This window comes from Zalophus californianus, chromosome 10 (assembly GCF_009762305.2).
Source record: "Zalophus californianus isolate mZalCal1 chromosome 10, mZalCal1.pri.v2, whole genome shotgun sequence".
NCBI classification, from domain to species: Eukaryota; Metazoa; Chordata; class Mammalia; order Carnivora; family Otariidae; genus Zalophus; species Zalophus californianus.
Window position 1 is genome coordinate 24,525,581 of NC_045604.1, and position 26,991 is coordinate 24,552,571.

The following is a 26,991-nucleotide window of genomic DNA, read 5'->3' on the forward strand; positions in this document are numbered from 1 at the left end:
GGTGACTGGGTGGCACAGTCAGGCATCCAATTCTTGATTTTTGGCTTAGGTTGTGATCTTGGGGTCATGGGATTGAGCCTGTGTCAGGCTCCCTGCTCAGCATGGTGTCTACTTGGGTTTTTCTCTACCTCTCCCTTTGCTCCTCCCCCCAGCACTCACTCTTTTTCTCTCTCTCTAAAAAAATAATAAATAAATCCTTAAAATCTAATTTGTCTGATATAAGTATGGCTATTCCAGCTTTCTTTTGACATCCATTAGCTTGATAAATCGTTCTCCATCCCTTCACTTTCAGTCTGCAGGTATCTTTAGGTCTAAAATGAGTCTCTTGTAGGCAGAATATAAATGGGTCTTGTTTTTTTATCCATTCTTATACCCTATGTCTTTGGATTGGAGCACTGGGTCCATTTACATTCAGAGTGATTATTGACGGATATGAACTTAGTGTCATTTTATTACTTGTTTTGTCGTTGTTTCTGGAGATTTTCTCTGTTCCTTTCTAGTCTTAGTCATCTTTGGTCTTTCTTTCCCACTCAAAGAGTCCCCTTTAATGTTTCTTGCAAGGCTGGTTTAGTGGTCCCAACTCCTTTTGCTTTTGTCTGGAAACTGTCTCTCCTTCTATCCTGAATGATAGCCTCGCTGGATAGAGAATTCTTGGCTGCAGATTTTTCCCATTCAGCATGTTGAGTATATCATGCCACTTTCTTCTGGACTGCCAAGTTTCTGTGGCGAGATCTGCTGCTATCCTTGTTTGTCTTCCCTTGTCAGTTAGGGACTTCTTTTTTTTTTTTTAAGATTTTATTTATTTATTTGAGAGAAAGAATGAGAGATAGAGCACATGATGGGGGGGGGGGTCAGAGGGAGAAGCAGACTCCCTGCCAAGCAGGGAGCCCGATGCGAGACCTGATCCCGAGACTCCAGGATCATGACCTGGGCCGAAGGCAGCCGCCCAACCAACTGAGCCACCCAGGTGCCCATTGTCAGTTAGGGACTTCTTTTGTCTTGCTGCTTTTTGGATTTTCCTAACACACAGAAGACAGAAACTTAGACAAAATGCCAAGACCAAGGAATTCATCCCAAAAGAGAGAACAAGAAAAGGTCACAGGGGAGGGAAATGGTGCCAACCTTCTCCCTTGTCCCTGGAAAGGAGAGTTCGTGCCCACTGCTGTCTGGGAAGCCCTCGCAAAAGAGGGAAAAATCTCCCCTCATGTGTCCCAGATATCCCTCAGATCCCTGCCTTCACCCTGACTGTGTCTGGGCCATCGGCCTGCCCAGCAGCACGGTGCACCTGTTTTCTATCCCAGGCAAGCCAGCTGAGTTTTAGAACTCAAAACTTTAGGGATCTGGCATGGTGCAGACCTGTGTTTATCCTCTGCAGGAGGGTCTCCCCATGCTGGGACTGACACAGGTTTGTCCCAGTAGGGCAGTCACACCAAAGCGCTAGGGCATGGAGTTTGGAGCAAAGTGCATCAAAGAATGGGTGTTTGGGTTAGCCACCCTCAACAGGTGTCTCTGGTAATGGTGTCTGTCAGCTCTTTTCTTCCCCCTCTGGGCAATGCCACCTCTCCCAGATGTGCATCAAGAAGAGGGAACTGTCTCTCCCAGGACATCCCAGGGGATCCTCAGATTACATCTTCTGTCCCCAGGCTATCTGCCCTCCTTCTCCACAGCAACACTGCAGCGCCCTCAGGGCTCCATACTGATCATGCCGCAAACTTCTAAAACTCTAGTCTTTGAGCCCACTGGTTGTAAAAACTCACAAAAATCAGCCCTTCTCATTTTCCCAGTCAATGCCTTTGGGGAAGTGTTTCCTTGTGCAATCCCCTGTGCGTTCCTCTCTCTCTCTTTCTCTCATTCCCTCTCTCTTTCTCTTGCCTCTCTCCATGACCAGGGCTCCCCTCCACAGCACCTGTGACCCATTTCTCCCCTAAATCATGTCTCCACACCTCCTACCTTCCATGATGTGACCCCTTCTCTCCCTCTAGTTGTGCAGTTTGTTCTATCAGTCCTCAGATCGATTTTGTGGGTGTTCAGAATGACTTGATATTTATCTAGCTGTGTTTAAGGGATGAGGCAAGCCTAGGGTCCTCCTACCACCCTCCCTTCTTAGCTCCTCCTGTAGTCGTTCTAATATCAAGGGTATTTATACCTAAATTAAGCAGCAGGCAGTATTAAAAATATTAGCAATTATAATCAGTAGGCATGAGCTTCATAGTAACATACTGTGATCTCTTTATATGTCATTTAGTTACTTTTTTGCAAAATAAGCATCATACTCTATATGCAGATTCTGTTACTTTAATACATTTATCGTGAGATATAATATGTAAGAGTAAAATATGAATGTACTGTATTACAAATATAATAAATCACCCATGTCAACAAGTAAAACATTCCCAGCATCCCAGAAAATCCCAGTGGGTTTCTTATGTCAATACCCCTACCTTTCCTCTAGAAGAAAATGTTACCTTGATATTTCTGGTAATTACAGTTTTGCTCTTCCTTAATAGGTTCACAGCCTATGTACACATCCTTAATATCTATGTTTGTTCTTGAATTTTATATAGCTGAAATCATCCTATAATATCAATGTACCTTTGTGTCTTTTTACTTCGAGTGATTATTATTTTATCTTTTCATGTCATTTTGTAGCGTTGGTGTACTATTCCATTGCACGAATATACCATAAATTTTTATCCATTCAACTATTAATGGATATTGAAGTTTTTTCCATTTTTGGCTATTAAAAAATCCTATGCTATATTTATTACCACACATGAAACCGGGTTCACATGCGTGTTAGTTTCTCAGTGACCTATTTCTTGGAGTAAAACTCCTAAGTAATAAGTAATGCATATTTTCAACTTTACTACAAGTTGCTAAAATCTTACTACTGTGATGGTTCCCATTTTCCTTTGCACCAGCAGTTCCTAATGCTCCACATTATTTCCAAGAGTCACATGCTCTTCCAAATGAACCACCCAGGTGCCCCAGGACTCTTAAGGTTTTTAAAATATGACAATAGTAAGATCCTGCCTCCTGAATCATTGCTGCTTCTACCCACTAAGGAGAAGAGCTGAAAATTTCTCCAGAGCCAGATACCTTCCTGCACTACCTGAGGTGACAGTGCAGGGCTTTTATGGACAGGGCTCCCAGATGTAAAGTTTAGGAATTCTGCTTCAGTATCATCCCACAAATTTTGATATATAGCATATTTTCATTATTGTTTAGTTCAAGTTGTATTCTAATATGTATTGTGATTTCTTCTTAACCCATGAGTGATTTAGAAGTGTTACTTAACTTCAAAACTTTTGAGATTTTTCCAGTTATTTTTTCTTAACAATGTCTAGCGGTCAAGGTGTGTACTTACAGTGATTTTCAATCTTTTGAAATTTGTTGAGCCTTGCTTATAGTCTATTTTGGTGAATGTTCCGTGGGTACTTGGAATGAATCTGTAGCTTCAGCTGCTGAAGGTTGCATTCTATGACAATAAAAAAGGTCAATTTTGTTAATAATGTTCATATATTTGGGGTGCCTGGGTGGCTTAGTTGGTTAAGCATTTGACTCTTGATTTCAGCTCAGGTCATGATCTCAGGGTGATGAGATCGAGCTCCATGTTGGGTTCCATGCTGAGTGTGAAGCTTGCTTAAGATTCTTGCTTAGGATTCTTTCTCCCTCTCTCCTCCTCCCTCCCCTCGCTATCCCTCTCTCTCGCTCTCTCTCTCTTAAAAAAAAACAATGTTCATATATTCCATATCCTTATTTTCTATCTGCTTTTCTATCAAATACTTGGAGAAGTGTATTTAAATCTCAAGCTATGAGGATGGACTTGTCTACTTCTTTACTTCTGTTATATCTTGAAGACATATTATTAGGTTTATGTACAGTGGTATACTGGCAAATGTATAACAATCAACTATTTTAAAAAAGGAAAAGAGGGTGCCTGGGTGGCTCAGTTGGTTGGGCGGCTGCCTTCGGCTCAGGTCATGATCCTGGGGTCCCGGGATCGAGTCCCGCATCGGGCTCCCTGCTCAGCAGGGAGTCTGCTTCTCCCTCTGACCTTCCTCCATCTCATGCTCTCTCTCTACCATTCTCTCTCTCAATAAATAAATAAAAATCTTTAAAAAAAATAAAATAAAAAAATAAAAAAGGAAAAGAAAGAGTCTTGATTTGTAGAATTTGCCAATACCCATGGTGTAAATACTCATGATATGGTCAATTTTAAGTTACCAATGTGACACCACTGAATACTGTATTGGGAAGAGATGTTTATAATTATCTCCTGTGAGTTGGTATGAGCGAACTCCAGCAGTCATTCTAAATGTTCATGCACATTTAGAATTATTACATCTTTCTGTTCAAGTAGTTCTTTTATTATTGTGAAATAGCCCTCTTTTATCTAGCAATACTTTCTGCCTTAAATTAATCTTTGCCTGATATTAATATATTAACCTTATCTTTTTCGGCTAATATTTTCATAGTGTATTAGTTTCATCATTTACTTTCAACCTATCTGCCCCATTTTTTAAAGATTTATTTATTTATTTGAGAGAGAGAGCCCAGGCGGGGGAAGGAGCAGAGGGAGAGAATACCTAAGCAGACTCCTGCTGAGCAGGGAGCCCAGCAGAGAGCTCGATCCCAGGACCCATGAGATCAGGTCCTGAGCTGAATCCAAGAGTCAGACCCTTAACTGACTGAGCCACCCAGGCACCCGGATCCCATTTTATCAAAAAGTAATTCAGCATATACTTCAGTTTTATTTTCTGTTTTTCTCCAATCAGTGTTTAGACTTTAATTGGAATGGCGAATCCGTTTACATTTATTGTAATTACTGACACAGTTAGGCTCAAGTCTAACATATCGCTATTTATTTTTTGTGTCGTGTCTTCTTTGTTCTTCTATTCCTCCTTTCCTGCCTTTTTAAAATATTAATCAAATATTGTTTACTACCTCACTATCTCATTTCTTTAGTTATATATCTTTTAATATTAATGTTTTACAATAAACATACTCAAATTATTACAATCTACCCTTAATCAGTACTTTCACTACATTCTAACCTGTGTAAACATTAAAACAGTTTAACTTCATTTGTTATCTCTTGACATTTTTGTTATAATTTTTTGTATTAGACTCCTGAATTTTTTGCAAGCACTATGAAGACATTGTTGTCAATTTTAAGTAAATGGAGTTTTTAAAATTCTGTTAAAATATATATAGCACATTGTTTATTATTTTTCAGTAGTCTTTTTATTAACCCATATATTTATTTTCTTCAGGTCTGCTCATTTAATATTACCCTTTTTTGTTTATATACGGTATCATTTTCGTTCAGCGTAAAGAGCTTTAGTGGGTTTTTTGTAGTGTCAGTCCGCTATTGTTGAATTCTCTCTGCTTTTGGTTTGTTTCAGAATGTGTTTCTATTCTCCTTCATTTTGCAGTATGTTTTCCCTGGATCAGAGTTCTCTGTTGCCACTTATTTTTCAGCACTTTAGAAATGCCAACACATTCTCTTCATGCCTCAGTTGTTACTATTACAGACACATGTGTCATTTTTATTGTTCTCCTAAAAGAAATATGTGTTCTTTTCTCTGTCTGCTTTTAAGATTTGCCTTTATCTTAGGTTTTTAGCAAAACCTCGGTATGGTTTTCTTTGTATTTACCCTCTTGGGGTTTTTTTCCTTATCTTTTGAATTTGAGAGTTGATTTTTTTTATCAATTTTTGAAAGCTTTCAACTATTCTTTCTTCAAATACTTCTGTCTTTTCTCTCCTCTAGTTTTGGAACTATCACTTGACTCTGCTCCATATATTTCCTGTACTCTATTTTATTTGTTGTTGGCGTTTTCTACACTTTTATCTTTCTGTATTCATTTTGAATATTTCCAAATCAATCCTCAGATTTAATACGTTTGTGTTCTGTTATGTCCATTTGGCTCTTAAATAAATGTAATGATAAAGTTTATATTATTTAATTCCCATTGACAAGTGTTTGCTCTTTCTTGATCTAATCAAGAAGTGAACTCGGATGGGTCTGGGTTGTACTTCTATTTTGAGTTAGTCCATTTCTGGTTTCAAAAGTCTTAAGGTAAAGACCTTCTTGGCTTTTTATCAAGAACCTGGTTGGTCTCTTCTTCTTCAATCCCAGAACACTCTTAGAGATTTATCCTGCTTTTCTGGTGTTTTGACCTCTGCTCTTAAATCTCACCCTAAGTGACTTTCAAAGGTGGCCCCTGTCTTGATGGGGATACAGTTGTGTATTTGAAATGAGATCCTTATTGGGACTTTTTCTAAGAGACTATAAGAATGTCCACTCCACTCTTAAGACACTACTTAGGCTCCAGGAGAGCACCCTTATTCTTCAGGGTTTCAGAATTTTTCATGTTAGACATATCTCTGAAAGTTTGTCTACTTCTTCTTTTCCTCATCACAATACTCCATTCAGGCAAACCCTGAACTTCAATCCATACCTGGAGTTGGCAAACACGACCTGGGAAAAAATGGTTAAAAACAATATGTTTGCATAAAACAGGCCCTTCTCACTTTGGTTTAGTTCATTTAATCCTTTTTCTTCTCAAAATATCCAGTTCCTTTCAACACACACACACACACACACACACACACACACACACACGAATTTGTTCTGGTTTTTCTAATTTGCAGCAAGAATGTTGTCCTGTTACATCCTATTCCATTGTATTTGGAATGTTCCATTCAAGTTGTATCATCTTGCCATGCTTTATTTTTCTAAATAGAATTTATCTGCCGTAATGCATATCATACATCTCTTTAATTACTTATTTAATAACAAACTTCCCTAGCACAGTGGAAATGCTTGAGAAGAGGTACTTGGTCTCTTTTAAAATTTATTGTTTTTTTCTTCAAAACTTAGAATATTTTTCTGAGGAATACATGCAAATGCCAATTGGTACTCAAAATCACTAGTCATCAGGCATATGCAAATCAAAACCACAATGAACTATTACCTCATACCTGTTAAAATGGCTTTTATCAAAAAGACAAGAGATAACAAGTATTGGTGAGAATGTGGAGTAAAAGGAACAATTGTATACATTGGGTGGGAATGTAATTTGTTACAGGCATATGGAAAACAGTTTGGATGTTCCTCAAATTTAATAGAACTACCATATGATACAGCAATCCCATTTCTGGGTATATATCTGAAGGAAAAGAAATCAGTATCTTGAAGAACTATCTGCACCCTCCTGTTCATTATAGCTTTATTCACAATAGCCAACATACAGAAACAACCTAAGAAGTGTCCACTGATGGATGAATGGATAAGGAAGACGTGATATATGTATGTACAGCGGAATATTATTCAACCATGAGAAAAAAGAGAATCTTGATATTTACAACAATATGGTTGAACCGAGAGGACATTATGTTAAACGTAATAAGCCAGAGATAGACAAATACTTCATGATTAAACTTCTATATAAAATTAAAAAAAAGGAAAGATCAAATTCACAGAAGCACAGAGTAGGATGGTAATTATCAATGACTTGCAGATGGGGGGAATGAGGAGATGATGGTCCATGGGTGTAAACCTTCAGTTATAATTTGAATAATTCTGAAGATCTACCATATAGCATGTTGCAATGAGTGAAATTATGCTAATAAGAGGATATAATTCACCAATGAAACAATTCATTTCTAATTTGATTTTTTTATTAAGGTAAAACATTATTTATACTGTTTTTGTTTCTATTGCAAGAAAAGCCCTGTGATTTTCCAGAAATAAAACATGGAAGTTTATACAATGAAAAGAGCTATGGATCATACTTTCCAGTAGCTACAGGACAAAAGTTTTACTATTCCTGTGATTCCAATTTTGTGACTCCTTCACAAAAGCAGTGGGAATACATTACTTGCACACACAAAGGATGGGAACCAGCAATACCATGCCGCAGTAAGTAAACCTTTTTATAATTGTATATGTGTACATATTTCAAATAGTAGAGGGGGGAAAACACGTAAGTGAGTACAATTAAGCCTTATATAACAAAAATGAGGCCAAGGGATGAGTTTTATGAGCAAAAAGACCAATATAGGTTTTTCCTTTTATGAGGAGCTCTACATAAAAATCACATTACAGATAAAGATAGAAGCTTTTCAAAAACACCTATATCATTCATACAAATTTTAATTATAAAAACTGAAGATAAATAATATTGAATATTGATTTTTTTCTTTCTACACATTTGGTAGTAGCTTTAGTTTTTCTCAAGTTTTTGGATACTTATGCATTATGGTTTTAATATTGTACAAACAGTTTTTAACTTACTGCTTTGCCTGAATTTATGGGTTTTTAAAATTTTTTGTTCACCATTTTTATGATTTTTAGGACGATGTATTTTCAATTATTTGAAAAATGGAGATTATCCAAGGTATGAACGAACATTTCTCCAAGATGAAACTGTGAGAGTTAAATGCAATTCTGGTTACAGTCTTCAAAATGGGCAGACTATAATGACATGTACAGAGAATGGCTGGTTCCCTCCTCCAGAATGCATTCCTCTCGGTAAGTAAATGGTCTGAGATCCCAGTATATTTATGGTTTTCTTTTATTCTTTTATTTTTTAAAAGACACTTATTTATTTGACAGAGAGATAGAGAGCACAGGTAGGCAGAGCAGCAGGCAGAGGGATAGGGAGAAGCAGGTTCTCCGCTGAGCAGGAAGCCAGATGCGGGGCTCAATCCCAGGACCCTGGGACCATGACCTGAGCTGAAGGCAGACGCTTAACCGACTGAGCCACCCAGGTGCCCCTATTTATGGTTTTCTAACCCACATATTTATTAACTGTAGCAAAATGTTTCTATCAACTTTCTTATTTCTGCCGATGGATATACATAGCTTTATTTTTTTCCAAGTATGTATGAGTGGATATACACATTTCTTGATACATATGCAGCAAAATAGATGTCTCCTGATAGGTATTAGTCAAGAAAACAGTAAAAGAAACTCAAAGAAGAAACCTGTAATAATAGAGTGATACCAGCAGTGGAGGGAAGAAGATGGCAGTGGAGGAGGAGGAGCCTAGCCTCGCCTCGACCCATGAATACACCTAGATAACCATCAAACCATCCTAAGTACCCCAGAAATCAACCTGAAGACCGGCAGAACAAATTCCACAACTAAAGGTCAAGAAGAGGCCACATTGAAGAAATAAGATGTACACAGTTTGAGAGAAACGGATTGTAGCCACTGAGGTGGGGAGAGAGCCATGGTCACAGAGAAAGGCAAGGGACAGATTAACACACAAGGGAGCACATGGGAAAAATGAATTACCATAGCAATTGTCTTGGAAAGTGAGAGAGACCAAATTTCATAATTCTTATAACCAGTGGGGTTTAAAGCCTGGGGTTTTCAAGGTCAGTGTGCTTGGCTCTGGGACAGCTCAAAGGACATTGGGGCTTGGAGAAAAGGCAACCAAGCAGCCTGTCAACATACAGCTGGAAAGAGCAATCTGAAGAGCACGCAGGGCACACAGTGAAGAGCATGTTGCAGAAAGGCAGTTTTCACAGAGAGAGCCCTTTGGCGACAAAGGAACTGGCAGGTGCCATTGCCCTCCCCTACCCTTCAGCATAAACACAGAGCCACCTGTGGGAACTAGCACAGGGCCAGCACTCACTACTTAACTTGCTTGCACCAAGTCCCACCTCCCTGTGCTCCAGTGGAACCACCCTTCCCGGTCATGCTTGCCTCAGTCCCTGAACAGCCAGCCTCCTCCCCCAGAAAACCAAGCCGAACCCCTGCCCCCACCACATCTCCCAACCTGGGAGTTTGGGGAAGCCTTGATTCCAGCAGTGGTGATAAGAGGTCTCATTTCACAAGCAGACCAGAGCACACCTAAAGTTAAAACTCACCACAGTCAGACCAGGGACCAAACACTGACCAGAGAGGGCCTCTGCAGATGATTGGCCCGAAGGATAAAGCAGTCAGGACACAACAGCAGTGTGCATACAGCACACATTGGGGACACTCCCTGAAGTGTCAGGCCCTGGGGGACAAGGGTCACAACACTGCAGAGCATTATAGAATCTCTTCTTCATAAGGCCATTACCCTCAAGAACAGAAGTAGCTGACTTTCTGAACAAAGAAGCATGTACAGCAATTTAGACAAAATGAGAAAACACAAGAATTTGTCCCAAATGAAAGAAAAATACAAGGCCACAGCCAGAGATGTAAGTAAAATATATACTAGCAATATGCCCGATAGATAATACTATAAAGATACTCTGTGGACTTGAGAAAAAAAGTCGAAGACATGAGTGAGACCTTTAACACAGAGATAAAGAATAACATAGCAGAGATCAAGGGCTCAATAAACAAAATGAGAAACACACTTGATGGAATGAACAGCAGGTTGGAGGAAGCAGAGGAATGAATTAATGCCATAGAAGACAGAGTAATGGAAGTAATCACACTGAACAAAAGAGAGAAAAAAGAATTATGAGAATAGACATAGGGAACTCAGTGACTCCCTCAAACACAACAACATTCCTATTATAGGAGTCCCAAAAGAAAAAGAGAGGGAAAAGGGGGCAGAAAATTTATTTGAAGAAATAATAGCAGAAAACTTTCCTAATCTGGGGGAGGAAGCAGATATCCAGATCCAGGAAGCGTAGAGAACGCCCCAAAATCACCAAAAGCAGACCCAAACCAAGACATATTATAATTAAATTGGCAAAACATAGTGATATAGAAAAAATTTTAAAAGCAGCAAGACAAAAACAAAACAAACAAAAAGACAGTTTTCCCTTTATAAGGGAAAACCCATAAGGCTACCAGGGAATTTTCAGCAGAAATTTTCCAAGTCAAAAGAAAGTGGCATGATAAATTCAAAGTGCTGAATGGGAAAAATCTGTAGCCAAGAATATTCCATCCAGAAAGCCTATTCCTCAAACAGAAGGAATGATAAAAGAGTTTCCAGGACAAACAAAAATTAATGGAGTTCATGACCACTAATCCAGCCCTGCAAGAAATATTAAAGGGGACTCTGTGTGAAAAGAAGAGACCAGAAGTGACAGTACAAATGTAGGAAACCCAACGCAGTAAAAATGAATATTTCTGTAAAAAAAAAAAAAAATACAGTCAAGGAATTCACAAAATAAAAGGATGTAAAATATGACACCATATACCTGGGGAGGAGAGGAGTAAGAATGGGTTCACACTTAAATGACCATCAACTTATTATAGACTGCTATGTGCAGAAGATGTTAAATAAAAACCTAATGGTAACCACAAATCAAAACCACTAATAAATATGCAAAGAATAAAGGGAAAGAAATCCAATATGTCACTAAAGAAAACCAGCAAACCGTAAAAGAGAGAAATAGAAGAAAGGATCTGAGAAAATCTTCAGAAAAAAACATAAAACGCGTAATAAAGTGGCAATAAACACATATCTATCAATAATTTCTTTAATGGAAATGGACTAAAGGCTCCCATCAAAAGACATAAGGTGACAGAATGGATAAAACAAGACCTATCTGTATGCTGCCCACAAAACTCACTTTGGAACAAAAGTCACCTGCAGATTGAAAATGAGGAGATGGAGAACATCTATCACGAAAATGGGTGTCAAAAGAAAGCTGGGGTAGCAATGCTTACATTGGAGAGAAATCAAGGAAACATGATACCACTGAAGGAACACAATAATATTCCAGTAACTTACCCCAAATTATGATCTATGATTTTCCTGGTAAAGAATTCAAAACAGTAGTTTTAAGGAAGCTCTGTGAGCTATAAGAAATCACAGGAAATATTTTAGGCATTGCATGAGTCCCAAAAGGAGAAGAGATGCAGGAAAGGACAGACAGTTTATTTAAAGAAATAATGGCTGAGAATTTATCAATCTAGGAAGACATATGGACTAACAAAATCAAGAAGCTCATAGGTCCCCAAACAGATTCAAGCCAAAGAGATCGTCTCTAAGACACCTTATAATAAAGCTGGCTAAAACCAAAGACAAAGAGAGAATTTTCAAAGCAGCAAGAGAGGAAAAAATGCCTCACATACCAAGGCAGTTCTATGAGCGGTGTTTATAGTGATAAGAAAAAGAAATTATTTCAAATATACAATCAACTTTATACATCAAAAAAACTAGATAAAGAACAAACTAAGCCTAAAATTAACAGAAGCAAGGAAATAACAGAAATCAGAGAAGAAATCTATGAAATGAAGACCAAAAAAATCAACAAAATTAATACCTACCTTTTTGAAAAGATAAACAAAATTGACAGACCTAACACTGATAAACTAAGAAAAAAGAGAGAAGATAAAATAAACAAAATGAGAAATGAAAGTGGAAACATTCGGCTGATGCCACAGAAATACAAATGTTCATAAGAGACAAGCATAAACAATTACACACGAACAAATTAGATAACCTAGAAGAAATGGATAAATTTCTAGAAATACAAAACTTGCCAAAACAAAATCATTAAGAAATAGAAAATCTGAACAAATCAGTAACAAGCAACAAGACTGAATCATTAATTTAGAATATCTCTATAAAGTCTGTGACCAGAGTTTTCATTTTAATTTAAAGAAGAATTAATACCAGTTCTTCTCAAACCATTCCAAAAATTTGAGGGCAGGAGGCACTTCCAATACCACTTTACCAGATCAGCATGACTTTAGTGTCAAAGCTAGACAAGGACACTACAAGAAAAAAGAAATTATAGGCCAGTATCACTGATAAACATAGATCAGAAATGCTCAACAAAATATTAGCAAACTGAATTCGACAGCATATTAAAAGATTCATACACTGTAATGAAGTTGCGTTTATCCATGGGCCTCAAGGATGGTTCAACAGATGCAAATCAGTAATGTGATAAACCCCATCAACAACACAAAGGTTAAAAATCATATAATCATCCCAATAGATAGAGAAAAAGCATTTGACACAATTCACAATCCATTTATGATAAAAACTCTCAACAATTAGGTATTGAAGAAATATACCTCAACATAATAAAGGCCATGAATAAGAAGCCTATAACTAACATCATATATAATGGTGAAAAGCTGAAAGCTTTTCCTCAAGGATCAGGAAAAAGACAAGGATACACACTTTCACCACTATTGAACAAAAGGAAATAAAAGGTACCCAAATAAAAAATAACGAAGTAAAATTATCTCTGTCTGTAGATGACATATAGAGAAAACCTTAAGACTCCACACACACACACACACACACACACACACACACACACACAAAACCTGTTAGAATTAATAAATGAAGTCAGTAAAGTTGCAGGATACAATATCAATACACAAAAATCTGTTGTGTAATGAATAATGAACTATCAGAAAGAGAAATTTAAAAAACAATACCATTTACAATAGCATCAAAAATAATAAGATACCTAGGAATAAGTCTATCCAAAGAGATGAAAGACTTGTATCCTGAAAACAATAAGACAATGATAAAATAAATTGAAGAAGATATAAATAAATGGAAAGTTAGCCTATGTTCATGGATTGGAAGAATCAATATTGTTAAAATGTACATACTACCCAAAGCGATCAATAGACACAATTCATGTCAAGATAGCCCTGGCATTTTTCACAGAAGTAGAATAAACACTCCTAAAATTTACATGGAACCACAAAGACTCCCAAAGAGCCAAAGCAATCTTGAGAAAGAAGAGCAAAGCTGAAGGCATCATGCTTCCTGGTTTCAAACTATATTATAAAGTGATTAAAATGAAAATAATATCATATTGGCACATCAATGGAATAAAATTAGGAACCAGAAATAAAGTCACACATATATCCTTAATTAAAATTAGATAATGGTGCCAAGTATACACATGAGGAGAGTAGTGTCTTCAGCACAAGCAAAAAAAAAAAAAAATGAAACCACAATATTAAACCACTGATGAAAATTAACTCTAGATGACTTAAATATGACTTGAAACTATAGAAGAAGTCCTAGAAGATACATAGGGAAATATCGGCAATGATATTTTTTGGATATGACAGCAAAGCACAGACAGCAAAAGCTGAAGTAAATAAAACTATATCAAATGAAAAAGCTTCTATTCAACAAATCAACAAAATGAAAAGGCAACCTATGGAATGGGAGAAAATATTTGCAAATCATAGATCTGGATATATATATATATATATATATATCAACTTATACAACTCAGTAGCAAAAAAAATCAAATCCAATTAAAAATGGGCAAAGATCTGAATAGACATTTTTCCGAAGAATACATGCAAATGGCCAATTGGTACTCAAAATCATTAATCATCAGGCATATGCAAATCAAAACCACAATGAACTATCACCTCATACCTGTTAAAATGGCTTTTATCAAAAAGACAAGAGATAACAAGTGTTGGTGAGAATGTGGAAAAAGGAAACTCTTGTATACTTTGGGTGGGAATGTAATTTGTTATAGGCATATGGAAAACAATATGCAAGTTCCTCAAAAATTTAACAGAACTACCATATGATACAGCAATCCCATTTCTGGGTATATATCTGAAGGAAATGAAATCAGTATCTTGAAGAAATATCTGCACCCTCCTGTTCATTATAGCTTTATTCACAATAGCCAACATACAGAAACAACCTAAGTGTCCACTGATGGATAAGGAAGATGTGAGATTATATATATAGATATATATCTATATATATAATGGAATATTATTCAACCACAAGAAAAAAGAAAATCTTGCTATTTACAACATTGTTGAACCTAGAGGACATTATGTTAAACATAATAAGCCAGAGTTAGACAAACACTTCATGATTAAACTTGTATATAAAATCAAAAAAGAAAAAAAGAAAAGGTCAAATTCATAGAAGCAGAGAGTAGAATGGTAATTATCAGGGGCTTGCAGATGGGGGGGGGATGAAGAGATGCTGGTCCAAGGCTGTAAGCCTTCAGTTACAAGATGAATAATTCTGAAGATCTAATGTACATGTAGTTAGTAATATTATGTAGTTAACAATAATGTATTGTATAGCTCAAGTTTGCTAAGAGAGTAAATCTTAAGCATTCCAGCTACAAAAAAAAAAGTATGTGAGGTGATTAATGTGATTTTGAAATCATTACCAAATGTATATGTGTACCAAGTCATCTCATTGTACACTTTCTATATACAATTTTATCCATTATACTTCAATAAAGTAAGCAGGAAAACCTATAATAGACATACAAAAGATAAGGAGATAAAAATCAAAGTAAATAACTGTAAAACATAATCAAATAGCAAAGGAAGTCATCAAAAGTGAAAGAGATTGAAAAAACAATTGCAAAACAGAAGACAATTAGCCAAATGTGAATAGTGAGTGTTCACCTATCAATAATCCCTTTAAATGTAGATGGATTAAACTTACTATTAAAAGGAATACAGGGCGCCTGAGTGGCTCAGTCGTTAAGCGTCTGCCTTCGGCTCAGGTCATGATCCCAGGGTCCTGGGATCGAGTCCCACATCGGGCTCTCTGCTCCGCGGGAAGCCTGCTTCTCCCTCTTCCACTCCCCCTGCTTGTGTTCCTGCTCTCGCTGTGTCTCTCTCTGTCAAATAAATAAATAAAATCTTTAAAAAAAAAAAAAAAAGGAATACAGTACCTGAATAGGTAAAAAACAAGAACTCACTTTAGGTTTAAAGACACAGTAGGCTAAAAGTGAAGGAATGGGAAAAGATATTTCATGTGAATGGCAACCAAAGAATGTTGGAGTGGCTATACTTCTATCAGAAAAAAAAATGGACTTTATGTCTAAAACTGTCTCTGGAGACAAAGAAGGTCATTATATAATAATAAAAGAGTCAATTCAACAGGAAGATGTAGCAAGTTTCAACATATGTGGATCCAACATTGGAACTCCTAAATATAGAAAACAAATATTCACAACTCTAAAGAGGAGAAATTGACAGCAATACAATAATATTAGGAGACTTCATTACCCCACTTTGAATAATGGATAGAACACCCAGACAGAAATTCAAGAAAGAAGCTCTAGATTTGAACAACAATATAAACAAAATGGACCTAATAGTTATATACAGAATTTTCCACCCAGCAGTGTACATTCTCCTCAACGGCACATGAAAGATTCTATAACAGTATCTTTCTCAACCACAGTGGAGTAAAACTAGAAATCAGTAACAGCAAAAAGAATGGGAAAATTCACAAATACATGGAAAGAAAACAGCACACTCTCAAACAATTGGGTCAAAGAAGAAAGTGCAAGAGAATTTTTAAAAATATCTTGAGACAAATGAAAACAAAAACACAATGTAACAAAATTTAGAGATGCTGCAAAAGCAGTGGGAAGAAGGAAGATTTTAGTTGCAAGTGCCTACATTAAAATAGAGGATCTTATATAAATATCCTAACTTTATACCTTAAGGAACTAGAAAAACAAACCAAGCCCAAAGTTAGAAGGGAGGAAATAATAAAGATTAGAACAGAAATAAATCAAATAGAGAACAATAAAGCATCCTATTCCACCATCTCACTAACAACAATCTATTTTTCAAGTTTATGCGCATGTTGGGTTTTCTTTTTTTAATTTCTTAAAGCAAAACAATGAGTTGGTATGCAGTCTATTTTCTTTTTTTTTTTTTAAGATTTTATTTATTTATTTATTTGACAGAGAGAGACACATCGAGAGCAGGAACACAAGCACGGGGAGTGGGAGAGGGAGAAGCCGGCTTCCCTTGGAGCAGGGATCCGAATTCAGGCTCTATCCCAGGACCCTGGGATCATGACCTGAGCCGAACGCAGTCGCTTAACGACTGAGCCACCCAGGCGCCCCTATTCTTTTCTATTATATCTATATAATGGTAAAATTCCCCCTCTGCACTACTTTAGTATCATCTCACAAAATTTTATTTAAAATGTTTTTTATCATTTAATTCAAAAGACTTAATATCTTTTTATTTTTTTTATTTTTTAAGTAAGCTCCATGCCCACCGTGGAGCCCAACACCAGGCTTGAACTTGCAGCCCTGAGATCAAGACCTGAGCTGAGAACAAGAGTCAGATGCTCAACTGACTGAGACACCCAGGGGCTGCTTTAATGTCTTTTTTTTTTTAAGATTATATACTTTAATTCCATATCCTGAGTGTTTAATATTCCAAGTATCCCATGTCCGGTCTCCTGGGTGCCCCAAGTGAAGGAATAGAATTACCAATTATGAAAAAATATATACTTCATGTTTTCCCCTTTGATTTCTTCTTTATTCATGGACTAGTCAATAAATAAAGCTGAATTTTGTGGAGAGACCTGGTAACTGACAAAAGTCTTCTTTATTGTTTCAAGTTAAGTTATACATAATTTGAGGATCATCATTTTGGTCTTAGAAGATAAATGAATGTAATGTGTTGATCTGTGTCAGACTCATCGAACTCCATGTATCCATATGGTTTTAAGCACCCAGTTATGATGACAGACATTTCAAATTCTCAGAGTTGTGGTAGCTATGGTAGCAAATTCTCTGAGATCATCACCTGATCTGAGATACCCCAGTTAGTTAACTGAATGCTGGGGTTGCTAAAGAGATGCTGAGTACACAATATTTAAAACAAGTGCCTGGAAAGTATCCATTGCCAGTATCGTTCTGGCATGCTGTAGGATTCCAGATCCATTAGACAAATTTCTCATAATCTCCTAGAAGGGATTCTGAGCATTCTAAATTTTGCTTCTTCATTCCAAAAAAAAAATTTTTAATGAACTATCCTGATTTAATATCTTTGGAAATTCATAGCTTATTTTCCCTGTCACAAGAATTTGGGTGATTTGGGTTTTCTGGGTTTTCATTTATAAGTAACTCCTTATTTTTTATATGTTATATTATTTGAGTCTTTATGAAAATGCTTGTTTACATGCTTATCTTTTCCTTATACTGTCTCCCTTTCAGAAAGATGTTTAAAATCAGATATAACAATTGAAAATGGATTTTTTTCTGAATATGAATTTGCATATCCCTTGAATAAAGAAACACAATATCAGTGTAAATCAGGATATGTAACACCAGATGGTAAAACTTCAGGATCAATTACATGTCTGCATAGTGGATGGTCACCTCAACCCACATGTATTAGTGAGTAATTTTATGTTCATATTCATTATCCTCATGATCATTGTTTAAAGTTTAACTTAATTCTTTTCTCGGGGGAGGGGCTGACGTGGTTCCCATTTGAAAAGATAAATGAAAAAATATATAATTTTTTTTACTATTAAGATTAATCACTTGTAGGGTGGAGTATCAGTCTATCTTTCAGTTCAAGTTTTCGTCCACTTTAAAACATCCTGTGATTTAATTAATTAATTAAGTTAAATAAAGCATCCTGTGATTTGGAAACTAGATAGGGAGCCTTCTGTGTGTTCTCCTATAAACTCATTTATTTTCGGCTGACATCTTTGTGCCCTATTGTACCTGCTTTTAGGTGATTAAACTTTTATGTCAGTCTTTTTTCCTAGACATAAAGTTATGTTTTTAAGTCAAGATCAGGGTCCATAGTGCATAATTTTAATTTAACCTGTAGAATTTACATGTTTGATGATCCAGGGTAGGTCCACTTCTAAAAAACCCTCTCCCTTAGGAAATCTTCATAAACATCTCATTAGTGGAGACAGAAATGTTTCCAGATAGTACCAAATGCAGCTGTGTTGAAAGATTTCCCTGTCCCTAGATATTTATGAAGATTTTCCAAGAACAATTTGCTCAGTTTATCTTATACTCCAAAGCTACACAGTGATCTTTTGAACTGGTATTTAGCATATTCACTTTAAGTAAAGTGGATATTTGAATATCCATTTCTACTGTTTTCACTTCCTTATTTTCTTCAATTTCCATGCTTACTATGGGCACTAGCCACAGGAAAAAAATGATAAAATTTGTTCCCATATCGAACTCATTTTATATTCAATTGTAATCAATTATCCATTAAAACACTCTTATTATAGAAGAGAACATCTCTCTCTCTTTTTTCACTAGTTTTGCTTTCTTTTTTAAAGCTTTAAGGTAGCTGGCTACATAACACAGTATAACATTTGAGATGAATTATTTAAACCTTTATTAACATCATTCTGGTATAGTGCTAACAAAACTTGAGACTTTTAACACTTCACTTCCTTATAACAAATTATAAACAACAGATTTATCTCTCTATTCAATCTTGGTAAGTTTAAAAGAATACACAGCCATTAGGAATATATTTGGGTAAAAAAATCAGCATATGAGCTTTAGAAACTATTATGTTGTAGATTTTATAGAATGCTTAAAAATTTACTTGCATTGTTGAAAACTAATCTTATTCAACTAATCTAGCCTATTTGTCACACTGCTAATGAGTATGTCATCTTAATTCACAAAATGCTATTCAGCTTTGCTAGAAAAACTATGATACATCTGTAATGCCCTATTTTATTACAAGCATGGGATAAACACATAAGTATAATTGATTGAAAAAAGTGTTCTTAGAATAAATTTTTCACAGTATTTAAGTGATAAGAAAATCGCTGTGTAGAAACATATTTTTTCATTTTGAGTAACTTTTTCTGGACAATGATTTATCACTGGTATTCTTAGATTATTTTAATATGATACATAATTTGTTAGTACATACTAATTGATAAAGCTTTTTTTACCTCCTTGGGATGAGACTTAATTACATTGCCCATTAAATAATATTAGAAATGAAACCTTCAATTGTATTATGCATTAGAATCTTGTGACATGCCAGTATTGGAGAATGCCAGAATCAAAAGCAATGGCACATGGTTTAAACTCAATGACAAGTTGGACTATGAATGCCATGACGGATTTGAAAGCAGAGATGGGCGCACAGGTTCCATAGTGTGTGATAACGATGGTTGGTCTCATAAACCAGCATGTTATGGTAAGTGCTGTTTTTTCAGGTATTCTTTTTTGCAGGATTGACAAAATTAATAATACGTGTTTAAAATATTCCATTTTGAACAAATTTGCATTATTTAAAGTCATTTTTAAGAAATAGTGACTAAAATCAGGTGTCTCTTGATTTAATGTAAACTGGGAGAACAGGGTGTTTTAAAGCCCAAAGACAATACTCTAACACGGTACATTAATGTTTTCTATGGGCCATATACATGACAGATTTGTAAATAAAATATAACTGTGCTTGTTACTCTAAATGCAGGCTTTCATATTACTTAAAACGGGGTTCTTTTAGTGTATGGTGTAAGAAAACCAAAATTAAAGTTTCTTACGATTTCCTCAGCTATTTTGCTCCTGAGTTTCTGCTTTTACACCTTCTACCTTGAGTGTTAATTTCTTCAGATCCCAAAAGCTCTTTCTTTTCTGACTTTGACAAGTTCTGTGGACAATTATTACATGACTCTCTTTCATGTTTGGGATCCACTATTTTCCAGGAGGTGGAGTAGGACTTGAATCTGTGGGAACCTTGAGTGGATTTAGAGTGTTCCACGCCAAGGGAACAGTATGTGCAAAACTCTGACAACAAAACAATATTTGGGAAATATCAGGGTGAGCAGATTCTACTCAAGATGTAGGAGAATTTTATGAACTGATGCTGGATAAGAGGCAAAGAAAGGATTATTCAGGTTATTTTCAAGGCATGTCAGCATTTAGATTAACTTTATGATTGATAAAAAGCCATAAAGAAGACTTAAGGAAAGAAAGAATATAACTGTATCTAGATTTTTTGAAAAGTGTTTTTCATATGTTGTGCTTTGGTAAGGAAGAGAAGATCAGGAGCTTATGCAGGGTGTGTGAGTGTGGGGATTGGGATAGGGTGTTGGCTGACGAGACGCAAAGCAGAACATATTAGAGATCTAGTTTGTTGGTAGAAAACACAGCTGATGTTTCCTAAATATTGGATGCAAGAGAGAGTAATAATCAAGCGATTCACAGCTTGTTTTAAAAATTTTTTCATAAGCAAGCAGGTAAATGGCAATGCCTTTTTGTAAGGTGGTGCCGACAGACGAAGGAACACTTTGGGAGGAACATCACAACTTTTGACTTGAGCACGTTATGGTTGAGCGGCCCATGGACAATCAAAATTGGATATGTAAACTACAGAGTTGAATATATGTATCAGAGGTATATATTTGGAATTATCACCCAAAAAATGATGATATCAAATTGGATAAGAATGCAGAATAGAAAGAGAAGAGAGCTCAGGATTGAGCCCTGAAGCATTCCAGCGTTTAGGTGTCGGGCAGAAGAGAAATAGGTGGCAAATAGATAGAAAAAGGAGGACCCAGACAACAGGGAGAAGAAAACATTTTGGAATGACTTCTCATAGATGTGGAGAGAAGAAAATGATTAAAGGACAAGGAAGTATAAGTGAATCCTGTGGAGTCAGCCTGGTCAATTCCGTCACTTATAAAATTCCAATTCCATCATTTACTAAATTCCAGTTCCATCATTGATTAAACATATATCTTAGGGCAACAACCAAGCTTATTTGAAGCTTTGTTCACTCTTCCTCATCTGCAAAATGTTTTAATAATTACAAATGCTCTAATATGTCAAAGGATTGTTTTTGTTTTAGTATGATTCTAATATTTAAATTCCAGTTTTTAATTTTATAAATTTATTAGCAAGATAGGAGGGTTCCAAATAAGAAAAATTCATTTTTATAATATTTAGGAATGTCACAAATGTCACAAACTTGGCAAATTTGAAGGGATAATTTTACATATTCCTAATTTGAATCAGAATAATCAATAATTTATTAATAGATGGTATAAATTATAGATTCAATAAGAATAGATAGTTGTATATTATATAAATATTCAGGATACCTAGAATATGCCTAGTTATGTGGCCTTGAACATATTTCTTTATTTTGTTTCATGTTTCAGTTTATGATTCAGTTTGATTTCTTTACTAATATAATTAATATATACTATGAATTAACCTATTTTAATAGTTTCTTTAAACAACATTAGAAATGCCTTGTGTGTGTTCTGGTTCTCCAATTATATTTACATTAAACAAAAATACCAATTCTTATTTGAGTGCAATTTTAAATTGTAGCATCACTTTTTTAATGTGAGAGAATACTTTTATGTTTTGAGAGTACAAAACAATATCACATTGTATTTTATAAATAAATGTCAGTTATAAAATCAGATCCAGTATAAGCAAGTTGACATTACAAATACATTTTCAGGATACATACATTGTTATTCAATGCCTTAATATTTCTGAGTCCCTATGAATTTAGAAGGTGTGTAAAATCTAATATGTAATATTTTTCAAGGAGAAGGATTTCTCTGATGCCCCTCTGTATATGCAGTACCCAGCACCTCATTTTTACAAGACACATATAAAATTTACTTTGGTGATGATCAATTATATAGTCTTACTAAATTATTTGACTTTTTTATAGAAATAGAATGCAAGGTTCCAGAAGTAGGAGAATACTTAGTTCCTGAACCCAGAAAACACAAATATAGAGTTGGAGACCTGTTGAAATTCTCCTGCAGACAAAGACTTAAAAGAGTTGGACCAGATTCAGTTCAGTGTTATCACTTTGGATGGTCCCCTAATCTTCCAACATGTAAAGGTGAATATCTATCTTACAATTGCTAAAACAAGAATTAGGATATCAACCTTTTTTTGTCACTCTTAATTTTCTGTTGGCTTCGAGTGTGTCTATGATCTAGTGCGTTAAGCCAGGACATGTGTTGGTTAGTAGATACCTCAGACTTCCTTATGTAAACAATTAATCTCCAATTTTTCTTGAAATATGTAGTGGAAGTACGGATAGATACATATATGATGTCTCACACTCTTTTGTTATTTTTCCTTTTGCCTACAGTTCCACCAGTAATATTGGACACTTTGTATAGCATGGGCCTTATCTCAAGTTTCACTGATAGTCTAAACAATATTCAAGCAACTTATAGTCAATTCAATCACATGTATGGCTTAATCAAAGTTAAAACATCTTGATCAAATGCTTGCCTCAAATGATGGCATTTTTTCAAACAGTTTTGATAAAATGTTTCCATGGAATATAAATATTGCTGTAATTTACACAACCACGTTTATTAATTGGTTTGCATACATCTTAGAATACCTAGATTATTAAACATATTTCTTGGGCTTAAATATTTCCTATACACTAGTTCAGTGTAAGTAATAGAACTGGGAAACATGTTTCTGGTGCAAACACCGTTGTTTAAGAAGGCTATAATAAATTATATTATAATTATATAAATCAATTTCTAAAAACTCTCTATTGTATGGATTTTTAAGTTGTAAAATAGATAATTTAACCATTATTCACACAGTATTTCCCTTGTAGAGCAAACAAAACAGTGTCCACCACCTCCTCAACTCCTCAATGGGGAAGTTAAAGAAACAGACAAAGAAATCTATGAACACAATGATTTGGTGGAATACATTTGCAATACTAGATTTCTGATGAAGGGTTTTAATAAAATTCAGTGTGTTGATGGACAATGGACAGACTTGCCTATGTGTATTGGTAATGTATAAAAATATTCATATTTAAACATAAGTCAACACTCTTTGTATTCATATAAACACATAAATTGCATTTTGTAAATAAACATATTTCTGTGAAATTTTCACAGAGGTGGAGAGTACATGTGGAGATATACCTGAACTTCATTATGGCTCTGTTGCTGAGTCTTCTTCCCCTCCCTATCGCCATGGAGATTCAGTAGAGTTCAATTGCAGAGAAGATTTTACAATGATTGGACACAAGTCAATTACATGTATTAGTGGAATGTGGACCCCACTTCCTCAGTGCATTGGTGAGAAGACGCTTCTCAAATTGACAGTCAATGAAATTTAATATTTTTATGGTAAAAACTATATTTGCAAACATATATTTGAAATTTAGGTATATTCTTGAAAATGTCAGGTCTTAGGGGTACCTGGGTGGCTCAGTCGGTAAGCATCCACCTTCTTCTGCTCAGATCAGGATCTCAGGGTCCTGGGATTGAGACCCCACATCAGGCTCCCTGCTCAGCAGGGAGTCTGCTGCTCCCTCTCTCTCTGACCCTCCCCCTGCTCATGCTCTCTCTCACTCTCTCTCAAATAAGTAAATAAAATCTTATTAAAAAATGTAAGTTCTTAAATTACAGTGAAGGTAGACACTGCTTATTGCTCATTATATGTCTACAAATTAGCAATAGAATTTTATCAGTCTTTCTGTCCCTGATATTAACACTGTTTATAAGTGTGAAGCTAAATTTTATTTATGGTTATTCATATGATTTAAATATGAGTACTAATGACCAAGAAAATAGAACTATATTTGCAAAAAGATCACTTTTGTTTTTATGTGGCACTCTTGATTTCAGGTCCTGGAAAACAAAGTTACTACCCACTTGTTACATTCCTATAGGAATCTTGCCTCTCTCAAAGTTTCTAACAATTTCCCAAACTGTTTCAAATGCAATAACAAGTTAATGTGCTGAAGGGTGGGTGGGCTGCAGGCCCTCACAGTCAGTAGGAGAACTCAGTCAAAGGAGGCAGTCAGGGTTAGCCTAGGAAACAAATCTGATGGATGGACTTCCTTCTGATTGATGTATGTAAATCATCCTGACCCTTTGGATGACCAAGTCTTTTATGACTAACATGGAAAATATTGGGGGCCCTTTTCATTTTTCCCTTGGAATGAGTTCTTTCCTAGAGTTTTCCTAGGTCTTACATTCAAAGAGAGCCCTGGATGTCCAGTCTTACTTATTCGTCAGATTTCTAGGCATTAATTGTTCCAACGAGAAGGTAGGGCTTGGGCTCATGCTCTGTGAGAGTGAGATTTACTCCTATTTTGTTCATGATGTATTCCCAATACACAAAAGACTGGTGGACCCACAGCAGATATTAAACAGGAGTTTGTTGAATGAATCATGAGTTTTGTTGCTTATTAATCCTTACATTTTTGCTAAACACATTCCCATTAGAAGTATCATCAGTCCTTCAGGACCAAACTTCATCTTTGTCCTCTTCTGTCTCCACAGATGATCTCCCTTATTTCACATGGGAGGAAAAACCCAAAGTTGTAACAGGCATGAAAATTCTCAACTTTTCACTCTTATTCTAAAATATATGCTTCAATTATTACTCTTTTCTGATCTCAGAGTTTGCCTTCCAAAGGTTAATATTCTACCTATATTCAGCTTAACATAATCCCCTTACAGGTATAATAGACCTTACACCAATTTTCTCCTCTCAATGTTTGTTTTGTTTTGTTTTTAAGATCTTATTTATTTATTTTGACAGAGGGAGAGAGAGACAAGAGAGGGAACACAAGCAGGGGGAGTGGGAGAGGGAGAAGCAGGCTTCCCGTGGAGCAGGGAGCCCCATGCGGGCTCCATCCTAAGGAGCCTGGGACCACGACCTGAGCCGAAGGCAGACACTTAACGACTGAGCCACCCAGGCGCCCCTCAATGTTTATTTTGTACCTCTAACTAGTCTAGCTGTTCACTCTTCCCCGAATGTTTATTTTCTCCTAATAAACAAAGAAATTCTTTCAGAAACCAATCAATCATAGGACAATGACAACAACCGCCACCACTCCTTTTGACTATAGATCGTCCTTCAGTTACCATCACCTGAACACCTTGTTTTGTCTCCCTCAACACTGTGGACAAGCCCTAAAAACAGAACTAATTCTCAGCCTCTAGTGTGTTTTGAATTAGTCTCCTTTGTTTTATTTTTTGTTGTATTACAAAATCGTCACTTCTTTGGCTAATTGTTAATAAATCATTAACAAAGACCTACATCAACTCATATTTTATCAAATCCAAAAAGTACTTTAATCTGCATTGAATTTTTGAAATACGTAGCTATATAAAAATTTGTGATATTTAACTCAGAGTCAGTGAAAATTTACTATTATAGCATTATAATAAGGATGATCTGGTATATAAAATAGTTCTTCAAAGATTATAAGAGTATAAACAGGAGGGTGCCTGGGTGGCTCAGTTGGTTAAGTGGCTGCCTTCAGCTCGGGTCATGATCCCAGAGTCCCAGGATCGAGTCCCACATCGGGCTCCTTGCTCAGCGGGGAGTCTGCTTCTCCCTCTAACACTACCCCCTCTTGTGCTCTCTCTTTCTCACTCTCTCTCTCAAATAAATAAAAAAATTTAAAAATAAAAAAAAAGAGTATAAACAGGAAACAGGTTGTGGCTTTAAGTACCCAACTTCTAATTCTAAGAATCTGTTCCTAATTTTTAGTGATCATGCAAAAGATCTACTTAAGTATTCACATTCTGTATACTACATCTTAGATGTACTTTTCTTATTATATTACATTACCTTTATTGAAAAAAAATATATATAAACTAGCAACTTCATATATTCTATTTCCACAGATAAATATGGGACCAAATGTAGTCAGGTGATGACTGTTCAGTCTGTAGATCATCCAAAAAAGTGAGCCTCTTACACTTTTCTAATCCCCAAAGTGCAGAATGTATTTATGATGGACATTTTCTCTGAAATTTCAGACTGGACACAGGACTTATGTTCATACATAAGAGCCCATCTCATGCAATATGGTCAGGAATAAATTGGTTGGTGGGGTTTATGGGCTCAAATTCTAGTTTCATTATACTATTGACTCTAAGCTATTTTTTGTAGTAGTTGCTTTGATTCTTATAATTAGTCTTTTCAAGGGAATATTTTCATTTTATAGAAAATGATAAACTGGAGAAGTGTAAATACAGCTTGACTAGACAAAAAGCAAATCCATTAATTAAGAATGTATTTGATCATAATGAGAAAATAAGTTATAAATGCAGAACAGGAAAGCAGAAACATTCAACATGCATAAATGGACGATGGGATCCTGAACTAAACTGCACAGGTAAGCTCTTGTTTACAATATTTTCAAAAACTTACTCTATTTCTTCCTAATTTATAAAAGTAGTATCTTTGCAGCTTCTAAAAAATTTTACCTATGTATTGCTACACAGAAACTAACCAAAACCCTATTTCTAAATACT

General features: G+C 35.7%; 1 protein-coding gene across 7 annotated transcripts in view; it reads left to right on the forward strand.

Annotated features, from left to right (window-relative positions):
• Positions 1 to 26,991, forward strand: part of CFH (complement factor H) — a 65,140-nt gene that overhangs the window by 16,247 nt on the left and 21,902 nt on the right. For 4 of the 7 annotated variants that reach the window (XM_027611971.2, XM_027611972.2, XM_035722259.1 and 1 more), the window contains exons 2-10: positions 7,734 to 7,928; positions 8,364 to 8,540; positions 17,912 to 18,094; positions 19,722 to 19,895; positions 22,395 to 22,571; positions 23,316 to 23,498; positions 23,608 to 23,790; positions 25,003 to 25,050; positions 26,682 to 26,852. In XM_027611971.2, the coding sequence (XP_027467772.1) occupies positions 7,734 to 7,928; positions 8,364 to 8,540; positions 17,912 to 18,094; positions 19,722 to 19,895; positions 22,395 to 22,571; positions 23,316 to 23,498; positions 23,608 to 23,790; positions 25,003 to 25,050; positions 26,682 to 26,852 (1,491 nt within the window). The remainder of the gene's footprint in view (positions 1 to 7,733; positions 7,929 to 8,363; positions 8,541 to 17,911; positions 18,095 to 19,721; positions 19,896 to 22,394; positions 22,572 to 23,315; positions 23,499 to 23,607; positions 23,791 to 25,002; positions 25,051 to 26,681; positions 26,853 to 26,991) is intronic. The other 3 variants (XM_035722258.1, XM_035722260.1, XM_035722261.1) reach the window with 3 other exon arrangements.